Source organism: Cucumis melo, chromosome 5 (genome assembly GCF_025177605.1).
Source record: "Cucumis melo cultivar AY chromosome 5, USDA_Cmelo_AY_1.0, whole genome shotgun sequence".
NCBI lineage: Eukaryota > Viridiplantae > Streptophyta > Magnoliopsida > Cucurbitales > Cucurbitaceae > Cucumis > Cucumis melo.
The window spans coordinates 29,740,050-29,752,544 of record NC_066861.1 but is presented as its reverse complement, the minus strand read 5'-3'; the positions used below and the strand labels follow the sequence as shown (position 1 = coordinate 29,752,544).

The following is a 12,495-nucleotide window of genomic DNA, read 5'->3' as shown; positions in this document are numbered from 1 at the left end:
TACGTCAACTTTTGTTAACGGTTTGTAACACATATAACCTTGTAACCACGCAACAAAATGGAACTAGAACCACAAAAAGTATACTAAATTGGAGACATCACTATACAAAAGAGAGAACTAAAGAGACCTATAATAAATTCCAAAGGCAACCTTTCAACGACCATGAAAAAAGCAATCTAAGGAGAGAGAAATATTAACATATGGGGTACCGTTGAAGAAAGAGATTGAAAGGGAAAGCTTTTAAGTGTATGTGTGAATGTTCTTAAAGTATGACGATGATATACAAGTATCGATCGAACTTGTGTCGAAGTTGAGATGAATTGTGAATATTTTAGACACGTATGTTTTTAGTACATTAAATTTAGGTTCGTTTACGTATAAGATTATAATTCTCAAATAAACTATGACGATCATCATTTGTTTAGAATATTAGAATATCTTTTTCATCTCGTAATAAACGATATCATAAAATATAACTTTAGTAAATAATGATGATATTTTAATCGAAAACACGTATGTAAGTTAGGAATTCGATCTTCTCTTCTAGTATTATTCTAGTATTATTGAAGACGTTGTTGTTAGTTTGTTCAATAAATTTGTTTTTAAAAACCGAGTTAAAGAATATAACACCTATATCCATAGTTCAATAGATATGAACGGTTAGATTTTTTCATAAACTATTTATTTATACATAAATCTACCATATTGAAATTAAATGTAAAGATATATATGATTCACATAACATCAATTCAATTCAATCATTTCCTAGTTGATCCAAAAGTAGTGGATGAAATAAAATAAATCATTTTCAAAATATTGAAAGCATATATCAAGATTTTTGGTCCCCTTTCATTATTATTTTATTCTAAACTTTTAAATTACAAATGTCTCATTTATAATATCTATAGTTTTCTAATATCTGCTCTTTATTTTTACAAATTATAGTAATACTAACCATGACCAATTTGAACCATTACATATCGATACACATCTTTTGTTTCAAATCTTATCTTTAAAGGAACATTGTTCCATATATATTATTATTCATCCACTTTTCTTTTTGTTATAATATGAATTCATTTTCGCTGTATAACATACACGTTGAAGAATATTGAGTTGGACTTGAAATTAGATCTCGAAAAAATTGACAAAATAATCTTACAAATTAACTATCGGTATGGATACTATTTGAGTTTATATATATGTATATATATATACATAAATTTCAAAATTCATTATCTAAAAAGTCTATTAGATTTATTTTCGATTTTTTAAACTTTTTTTAATTATAATAAAATAAACTAAAATATTTACTGCATCTAGAAAAATTTAGATTCTATTATATTCTATCAATGATAGGACATTGATAATCTTCTATTATCGCATATTAATTATGGTCTATCAATATGATAGAAGCATATTGGTCTCTATCAATATTTGTTGTTGATAGAATCGAAAAATTTTCTATATTTTGTAAAATTTGTAATTTTTGACCATCCTCCTTTTTTTTTTTACTTCATATTTTGCCGAAAAAAAATCTAAAATCTAAGCATAAGACACAAGATAGTGATCCATGAATGTCTACATTTGTCAAAACAATCCACTTGATTCAATCGAGCATAAAATACAATAAAATAAAACTTTCTATTTGATCCCAAACTCATGAATATAAGATATGGTGACCATCAAAAGTAAAAGATTCTTGAGAAGGAATGTTCGAAATAACTCAAACAACTACACTGTGACATTTTCAGTAAATTGTAGACTCAAATTTCGAGTCATCACTGAAATACATACTGTATAATTAAACTCTAAAATTAGAAAAAGATTCAAAACTAAATTTTATTACAATTACTAAAAAGAAAAAGAAAGTAATAATCCAAACTTATAGATATGAACTGCTCGAGCTTTAAATGAATCTCACGTCTCTCGAGGCCATTAAACACGTCGATTCGACGTTCATTTATGACGATGTGTAATGTAACTGTAAAGCCAAACCCGCCTATTCATCGCCAATTAAACGCCGATCGGAATTAAAAGAGAAAAAGAAACGAAAAGAACCTTCATCGGCAAAGTGTGTTCCGATACGGCGATTCAAACGCTGCTAAACTTCTTTCCAGCCGTAGATCCGTGTAGAATTTCTTGATGAATTCCTCCGCGGCTTTATCAACGAGCTGACTATCGCCGTCGTCCTTTAACGAAAACGGCGAATCCGTAACACGTAACTGCCGTACGACTAGCGGACTTTTTCCAAATCCAGGCAACGGCACTAACGGCGACGCTTCGGATTTCTGATCGGTATGAAGAATATCAAGGACTCTTTGAACGGCGGTAACAGTGGAGAAATCGTCGTAGCGGTAAGATTTAGGGAAATAGTGTTGTTTACGGAGTTTTTTGTTGAAGTAACGGAACGGATATGCTGTATTAGCAGGACTATTACTGCAACTGAATTCGTAATCACGAGTTGAGATGTAAGAATTAGCGATATCGATTGTTTGGCAACTGAAAGCAGATCCGTGATGAAATTCGACGAGATTCGCAATTGCTTTTCCGGCGATTTTGCTTCGTTTAAGCATTAAATGAAGATCGAATGTGATCTTGCTTTTGCTTAATCCTTTCCTCAACATGAACACAACCGCTCGTAATACGTTCCATAGCTTCTTCTTCACTGCCGGACGAATCGGCTCCATTTCCATTTCTAACAAACGAACAGAATTTCAGATCAACAACTTTGTAATACTACCGCTCTGTTCTTCCTCGTCTTAGAGAGAAATAATTCTCTTTTTTTCTTTTCTCTTTTTCAGTTTTGTGGTGCTTGAACTTAATCGGTTACAATGAGATCGATATATAAAGGGAATTAATGGTACTTAGTGAGGAATATTATCTCACTCGCGGTAAGAATCCGTGTTCTTAATTACAACAATATAAAGGTGTTGTGTATTGTGCAAACGCCTTTTTGACGAGTGGGTGTGAGATTTGTCTTTCGTTTCGTTAAGTAAAGCCAAAAAATAATAATAAATATCTAATATAATTTATATAAAGGCTAATATTTCTTTTTTGGGGGTTGTTTTTTTCTTAAAAGAATGGAAATAACATTAATTAATTTGGAATTTTCTTCCAAATGAATCGAAAATTCGAATTACTTTTTTTATTTTTTTTTTCTTTTGTGAAAATTAATTTTGGAATTGGTTTGGCCAATGATTACTTACATCATGATCGTCAACCTTTGCCCAAATATCAAGTTACTAGGTGACATGAATTCCAAGTTTAAAGTTTTAGATGATTTCTTCTCGGAATTCCCACCATCATTCTATTCTAGTGTTGAACATTATCTAATTTAATAACATTTCAAAAGGGTTAAAATAGAGGCAAATTTATGGGATAATGTTTTTCTTTTTAAATGACAAGAATATGGTATTATGAAAAATTATTTCAGAAATGGGGTATAATTTAGAAGGCCATGGTGTGACTTCCATTAATCCACGTCAATCGTGTAATACTTTATTTATTTTAACTCTAATCTTTCATCTTCTTCTCATTCCTTCATCAGCGTCGTCTCCCCTCCCCTTCCTCTTCGTTTTCATCTTCTTCTCATAGGAGTTGCCGCTGCTGGCAATCACTTTTTGTCTCCATCTACATCCCAGCATCGATTCTCAACCTCAAGCCACGCCTTTTTGCTTGGCTTTAGCCGCAAGAGTTAGTCGCGCCCTCTCCTCTATCACGAATGATGTCCTTCTCCGCCAGTTGAATGTCGCACGTGTAGGATTGACATGTGTGTGAAGTCGTATATCCCACACCCGACTTCAGTTCATGTTCATAATTTCGCTCCATAGACATGTACTCAGTCCACGATTTACTCTAGTCGTTATTAGGTACACGATTTCGCTACACTATTTTTTGACATTTCATTTCCACCTATTTTATTTTTATATTATTTTTAAAAATTACATTGTTCACACGAGATTTCAGGAGAAATTTAATTCGTGGAATCGAACTTTGTATTGATTTAAGTATTGTGGATACAATCTCTAATATTTACTCCTTTGATTCTTTCTCTCGAATACAAAAAGTAAAATTTAAAACTTCGTGGTCTTTGATCTTCAAGAAGTCGTAACTACAAGTCAATTCAAGCTTCAATCTTCTGGAATTCAAGGAAAGTTTGATCTTCCAAGTCTTCGATCTTTCAGAAGGTTGATTTTGAGGTTGATGATAACTTGCGCGTCTTGAGAGTCTTCAGAAGTTTTTGTCTTCAATTCTTCAGAGCTTCGATTCTTCTCTTCAATCAAAAAGTGCCCCCTCAAGATGAATGAGAAGGTCTCTATTTATAGAGAATCTCGATGGGCTTTAGGTGGGCTTGGGCCCATTTGCTTGTTGGGCGGGCTTAGGCCTGGGCCCATTTGCTTATTGGGCGGGCTTAGGCCTGGGCCCATCTGCTTGTTGGGTTTGGGCTTGGACCCATTTGCTTGTTGGGCTTGAGCTTGGACCTGTTTTCTTGACAGGCTTAGGCTCGGACCCATTTGCTCGATCGGTTTGGGCTTGGATCCATTTGCTTGGTGGGCTCGAACTCGACCCACTTATTTGCGCAAGCTCGGGTCCATTATTTCTTTGGCCCAATTTTTTTAGGGCCTTGAACTAGGTTGGGTATGAGAAAACTTGACTACCTAAATCCAATCAAATTATAATTATCTCAATTTTGCTGTGATGACGTGGCGTGATTTAATTGGTCAAAATTTCCTGTTCAACAAATGCCCCCTTTTCGAGATTTGTACACGTGTATGGGTGGATGAATCTCGAAAATGATAAGCTGAAACAAAAAATACAAGTGATCTTGTTCTTGACTTTTGCTCCAGTTAATATGTCGAATTAATCAAACTATGCGTTTGGACATAAGTTTGATTAAAAATGAAGTTTTGATATAGCCCAATATCAAATTTGTAGTGAATTTTGATTTTAATTCACAATTTATTTATTTATTTTGGAATATAGCCAAAACTTGAATGAAATTGAACCTTTTCTTTTTTTACCAATGAATTTAATGGAAGAATTGAGACATAACATTTATAAAATTGGAATATTGCCAATTCATCAAAATATGAATTTAAGTCAAAGTTTTTTTTTTTTTTTTTTTTTTTTTTTTTTTTTTGCATATTCTCTTAATTTGAATTTTTAGCGAATTGGGATAAAATTTGAAAAGTTTGCCATTTTTTTTTTACTTCATTTCAAATCCATTTATGATTTGGGATAAAATTTAAACATTTTTTTTTTAATAGATGAGAAAAGAAAATCGGGGGATTTTTTTTTTTCCAAGATTTGAGGTTTTTTTTTTTTTTTTAAGGTTTAATTATGAAGAGGATATGGGAGGGATAAGACTTGAAATTTTTTTAATGCTTTTAAAAAATACAGAATGTCATTTGTTTTTCTTAATTAATCTTTAAAAAAAACAATAGAGGTTTTTTTTTTTTTTTTTTTTTTTTTTTTATTTATTTAATAAAGGAAAAGAATAGAGGAGGTTAGGAATTCTCTCCTATAATCTCACCTAATCTAACTATTTGTTAAGAAGATTTTTATTTAGTTTGTTGAGAAAAGATTTGATTTGCTACCTTCCATCCTTTATAAATAGGGAAGAAGCTTGCAAACAAAATTCACACCAATTCATCTTCTCTAACTTTTTTTCATTGCATATGTGTTTGATCATCCAATTCTTTTTCTTTATTTGGGAGAGAAAAAAAAATCCGATGTGCTTCTTTTTTTTTTCATGATTTGGAAGAAGAGGTGATAGATGAAAAAAAAAAACAGATTTTTTTTTTCATTCAATTGGTAAGGAAGAGCACAGATGAAGAAGAAAAAGGAGACAGAGAAGAGAGAAAAAACCCCCCCTTTTTTTTTTTAATTTTGGAGAGATTTCTTTTCTTTTCCTTTTCTTTTTTTTTTTTTCTTTTCTTATTTCTTTTTTTTTTTCTTCTATTTCTTTTCTTTTCTTTTCTATATATATATATATATATATATATATATATTTTTTTTTTTTCTTTTTCTTTTTCATTTTTTGTTTTTTTTTTTCTTACTTCTTTTTTTGTTTCAATTACTTTTTCCCCTCATTTTTTTTCACGTTTTCATCTTTTTTTTTTCAATATACATATATGTTTTTTTTTTTTTTTTTACATTTTTACTCCTTTTAGTTTAGTTTAGTTTTTCTTTGTTTACTTTTATTTCATTTTCATTTTTTTTCTTCCTGTCCTTTCTTTTTTAACTTTTTTTTTGTTTTTTTTTTTTTTTTAGAAAAAGTTTTCTTTTCTCTTTTTTTTTTTTTTAAATCGTTTTGTTCTAACATTTTTTTTTCAAGTTTTTTTTTAGTTCCTTTCTTTTTACAACTTTTTTTTTTCCTTTCTTGTTTTTTTTTTTCTTTTTTTTTATGCGGCAGATGTAGTTCTTTTTTTTTTTTTTTCTTTTTTTCTTTTTTTATCGTTTTCCTTTTCTTTTATCACCGTTTATCTTTTTCCATTTTTCTTTCCTTTTTTTTTGTTATCTTTTTCTTGTTCTTTTTTTTTTTCAATTTTGTCAATTTTTTTTCTTTTTTTATTATCTTTTTCTTTCTTTCTTTTTTTTTTTCTACAATTTTGTTAAAAAGAAAATTCAACCATTTTGTCCCCATTTTTCCAAACTTTTTCTTTTGCAATTTTTTTTTTTTACCCCAATGTTTTTTAACAATTTTTTTTTACTTACTTACCTTCTTTTTCATAGGAGTGAAGCTAAACCTTTTTTTTTTTCCACAAATTCTTTTTCCATACGAGTGAAGTGTGTAGATGATGCGCTTGAACAAATTTGAGGATCCGCGTGGAGACGACGACGATTGTTCTATCGACTACACCGCATGGAGACGACGACGATTGTTCTATCGACTACACCGCATGGAGACGACGACGATTGTTCTATCGACTACACCGCATGGAGACGACGACGATTGTTCTATCGACTACACCGCATGGAGACGACGACGATTGTTCTATCGACTACACCGCATGGAGACGACGACGATTGTTCTATCGACTACACCGCATGGAGACGACGACGATTGTTCTATCGACTTCACCGCATGGAGACGACGACGATTGTTCTATCGACTTCACCGCATGGAGACGACGACGATTGTTCTATCGACTTCACCGCATGGAGACGACGACGATTGTTCTATCGACTACACTGCATGGAGACGACGATGATTGTTCTATAGACGATGATGATTTATCGAGTGTGCCACATTGAAGATGGAGTTGATGATGATTTCGCTGCGCTGCCTTGAAGATGAAGATGATGATGGTTTCGCTGCACTGCTTTGAAGATGAAGATGATGATGAAGATCCTCTCGGCAACATATGTGGGATGAAGATGATGATGAAGATCCTCTCGGCTACAACATATGTGAGATGAAGATGATGATGAAGATCCTCTCGGCTGCAACATTTGTGAGATGAAGATGATGATGAAGATCCTCTCGGCTGCAACATATGTGAGATGAAGATGATGATGAAGATCCTCTCGGCTGCAACATATGTGAGATGAAGATGATGATGAAGATCCTCTCGGCTGCAACATTTGTGAGATGAAGATGATGATGAAGATCCTCTCGGCTGCAACATTTGTGAGATGAAGATGATGATGAAGATCCTCTCGGCTGCAACATATGTGAGATGAAGATGATGATGAAGATCCTCTCGGCTGCAACATATGTGAGATGAAGATGATGATGAAGATCCTCTCGGCTGCAACATATGTGAGATGAAGATGATGATGAAGATCCTCTCGGCTGCAACATATGTGAGATGAAGATGATGATGAAGATCCTCTCGACTGCAACATATGTGAGATGAAGATGATGATGAAGATCCTCTCCGCTGCAACATATGTGAGAAGATGAAGATGATGATGAAGATCCTCTCGGCTGCAACATATGTGAGATGGAGATGATGATGAAGATCCTCTCGGCTGCAACATATGTGAGAAGATGAAGATGATGATGAAGATCCTCTCGGCTGCAACATATGTGAGAAGATGAAGATGATGATGAAGATCCTCTCGGCTGCAACATATGTGAGAAGATGAAGATGATGATGAAGATCCTCTCGGTTGCAACATATGTGAGAAGATGAAGATGATGATGAAGATCCTCTCGGCTGCAACATATGTGAGATGAAGATGATGATGAAGATCCTCTCGGCTGCAACATATGTGAGATGAAGATGATGATGAAGATCCTCTCGGCTGCAACATATGTGAGATGAAGATGATGATGAAGATCCTCTCGGCTGCAACATATGTGAGATGAAGATGATGATGAAGATCCTCTCGGCTGCAACATATGTGAGATGAAGATGATGATGAAGATCCTCTCGGCTGCAACATATGTGAGATGAAGATCCTCTCGGCTGCAACATATGTGAGATGAAGATGATGATGAAGATCCTCTCGGCTGCAACATATGTGAGATGAAGATGATGATGAAGATCCTCTCGGCTGCAACATATGTGAGATGAAGATGATGATGAAGATCCTCTCGACTGCAACATATGTGAGATGAAGATGATGATGAAGATCCTCTCGGCTGCAACATATGTGAGAAGATGAACATGCTGATAAAGATCCTCTCGGCTGCAACATATGTGAGAAGATGAAAATGATGGTGAAGATCCTCTCGGCTACAACATATGTGAGAGGATGAAAATGAGATGATGATCCTCTCGGCTGCAACATATGTGAGAAGATGAAGGTGATGATCCTCTCGGCTGCAACATATGTGAGAAGATGAAGATGATGATTTTCTCGGCTGCAACATTTGTGAGAAGATGAAGTTGATGATTTCCTCTGCTACAACACATTGAAGATGAAGATGATGATCCTCTCTGTTGCAACACATTGAAGATGATGATGATGGTGAAGATCCTCCCAGCTGCAACATATATGAGACGACGACCTTTTTGGCTGCAACGTATTTGAGACGACGATCTTCTCGGTTGTAATATATTTGAGACGATGATCTTCTCTGCTACAACATATTTAAGAACGATAATCTTCTCACCTGCAACATATTTGAGACGATGATCTTCTTGGTTGTAACATATTTGAGACGACGATCTTCTCAGCTGCAACATATTTAAGAACGACAATCTTCTCAGCTGCAACATATTTGAGGGGACAACCTCCTCGGCGACAACATATTTGAGACAACGACATCCTCGGCTGCAATATATATGAGACGACGACTTTCTGGGTTGCACGAGACAACGACATTCTCAGCTACAATATACTTGAGATAAAAATCTTTTTGGCTGCAACGTATTTGAGATGACGATCTTCTCGGTTGTAACATATTTGAGACGATGATCTTCTCTGCTGCAACATATTTAAGAACAACAATCTTCTCAGCTGCAACATATTTGAGGGGACGACCTTCTCGATGGCAACATATTTGAGACGACGACATCCTCGGCTACAATATATATGAGACGACGACTTTCTCGGCTACAATATACTTGAGACAAAAATATTTTTGGCTGCAACATATTTGAGACAACGATCTTCTCGGTTGTAACATATTTGAGATGACGATCTTCTCAGCTGCAACATATTTAAGAACGACAATCTTCTCAGCTGCAACATATTTGAGGGGACGACCTCCTCGGCGGCAACATATTTGAGACGACGACATCCTCGGCTGCAATATATATGAGACGACGACTTTCTCGGCTACAATATACTTGAGACAAAAATCTTTTTGACTGCAACATATTTGAGACGACGATCTTCTCAGCTGCAACATATTTGAGGGGACGACCTCCTCGGCGGCAACATATTTGAGACGACGACATCCTCGGCTGCAATATATATGAGACGACGATTTTCTCGGCAACAATATACTTGAGACAAAAATCTTTTGGCTGCAACATATTTGAGATGATGAAGATGAAGATCCTCTCGGCTGCAACACATGGGAAAAGATGAAGATGAAGATCCTCTTGGGCACAACACATGGAAAGATCCTTGTCTGCAACATATCAAAGAGGAGTAGAGTTCGCTGGTCAACATTTTGGAGAAAAGGCGAAACCGCACCTTACGAAGGTAAACAATTAAACATCTATGTTGTCACAAAAGAGGCCACAGAGGCGCTAGCTACGGTTCAAAAGAGCCTAAACGCTACACGCGAAGAATTTAAGAACTTCAAGTGGAGGCTTTAACTTTGCCCCCTTTGCCCCCATTCTTTTTTTTTTCTTTAGTTGTATTCTTGTAAATACAAGAATTTGTTGAATGGTGATGAGAATGTTCTTATTCTAGTGTGACTGCTCCTAAATTTCATTTTATACTGTTTACGCATCATTTACTATGCGCTTACATCATCACAATGAAGAATAATATTTTTTTTTTACGTGCGACTGAACTTAAAGTGAATTTTAAGCTGCCTACGTACCCTTTTTATAACATAGGTGTCAAGTCATAACGTAGTTCAAATTTTTTTTTCTCCGCCATTCACCTTTTAAGCTCTTGTGGGCTAGAAGCACCATGCAGTTTAAGCTCTTGCGATAAGGAGCTTTGCATATTTAACAACTTTTATTTTCAACAAGAATTTGTTCATCTCCTTCGTTTGTAGGATTGGTGAAGATAATAAATCTTGGTTTCACAGTCAAGGAACCTTCTGTATTTATGTCAACAGACAACTTCCTCTTCATGCGTGACGGGACACAACTGTGAATCTTATCGTCATCATTTTCTTTACGAAATGGTTTTGCCTTCGAAGATTTCATCTCTCTTTGTTGTTGATCATTTGTCATCTTTAGACGATCAAAAGAAGATGTTGAAGGTCGATCTTTCTTCGATGTGGAGATACTCAGCCTTTTGAAAGTTGAAGTTCGAGTGTAAATAAACGTTGGACATTGGTTTTCCTCTTCTTTCGTGGCCATACTCAATCTTTGAAAGACTGAAGATCGAGTAGTTGAAGGCTTGATACGATCAAAGACAGAGGTCCTTTGATTAATTTCATTTGAATTGTTGACTTCTTTAGAAGATCTATAATTGTTGTCGACTTCTACTATGCTGGCAGCATGACATGCAGTGACTTCAAGTATTTCTTCTGGATGATCCTCAAGGAAACTTCTTGGGAGGAATTCTGCCAAAGTTATCGATCGTCGAAGTTGGAGGAAGTCCTCATCTTTTCCTTTTATGGGCTTAGGATTCCACATCTTCTTGTTCCTTCTTCCTTTCTTTTTATAGGAGATGCTTCCTTTTGCATACTTTTGATGGGATCGCGACTCCTTTTGAATGGAATTTGGTTGTCTCCCTTTTTTGATGAGTGACTGTTATCCATCCTTCGCCATCATCTTTACCATGCGCTTCTTTATTTTGGAGTTTATCGTCACGATCCTTTGTTGGAATAGAACAAGTATAGGTGCAGAAGTCCCAAATTAAATCAAGTTTTTTTTTCTTTGATCATCAAGTTGTGTTAATGGCGGAACATTTGAAGTCATCTCGATCGCAACATGATTCGTCTGAGCTACTTCATCAATATCTAGCTCGATCTTCTTTTCACGAGCCAACTTTAGAATTAGCTCTTTCAACACGAAACACTTTTCAACAGGGTGACTAATGACCTGATGATACTTGCAGTAGTTAGGATCATCTACTTTTCCTGCTTGTTCTGGTCGTTTGCATTCTGGTAGCTGAATAAGTTGGTTCTCTAGCAACTGCTCTAACATGTCTGCAACATCAGAGTCAGGAAATGGATAAACTTTTTCCTGTCTTTCTTTAAGAGTTGACTGTCGCTTTTCATCGCCATCATGCTTTCTTTCAATTTTTGTTTCTTTTCTTTTAGAGAAAGATTTCAAAGGAGTTGCATGAACAACCATTGACTCTTTTATGACACTATTTGCAATCTTTTTAGTGTCATCAAGTTCATTCTTGTCACTCCTCGATTTTGGAATCAAGAAATCTTTTGCTCCTCTATTGGCGATACTCAATTCCATATCATGGGCACGAGTCGCCAACTCTTCAAACGTGCGAGGTTTTATTCCCTGTAAAATATAAAGAAGTCCCCAATGCATGCCTTGGGTGCACATCTCCACTGCAGACAGTTCGGTGAGTCGATCCTTACAGTCAAGACTCAGAGCTCTCCATCGGTTGATGTAGTCGATGACTAGTTCTCCCTTTTGTTGTCTTGTGTTTGTCAACTCCATCATGCTGACGATACGTCGGGTGCTATAGAAACGGTTGAGAAAGTCCCTCTCAAGTTGCTCCCAATTATCAATGGATTCAGGTTCCAGATCGATGTACCAGTCGAAGGCATTTCCTTTGAGAGTTCGAACGAACTGTTTGACCAATAAATCTCCTCGCGTACCAGCAGTTTCACATGTTTCGATGAAGTGAGCAACATGTTGTTTTGGGTTGCCTTTTCCATCAAACTGTTGGAACTTGGGAGGTTGGTATCCATTCGGCATTCTGAGATTGTCGATCCTC

At 35.4% G+C, this 12,495-nt stretch overlaps 1 protein-coding gene across 1 annotated transcript; it reads right to left on the bottom strand.

The window, feature by feature from the left end:
• Positions 1 to 1,715: 1,715 nt before the first annotated feature.
• Positions 1,716 to 2,942, bottom strand: LOC103498040 (uncharacterized). Its single transcript, XM_008460495.3, has one exon. The coding sequence runs from the start codon at positions 2,694 to 2,696 to the stop codon at positions 2,064 to 2,066; it is 633 nt and encodes a 210-aa protein (XP_008458717.1). The 5' UTR covers positions 2,697 to 2,942; the 3' UTR covers positions 1,716 to 2,063.
• Positions 2,943 to 12,495: the final 9,553 nt, after the last annotated feature.

Excerpts from the sequence above, each read along its gene's own strand:
- LOC103498040 (XM_008460495.3), bottom strand. The coding sequence starts at position 2,696 with ATGGAAATGGAGCCGATTCGTCCGGCAGTGAAGAAGAAGCTATGGAAC.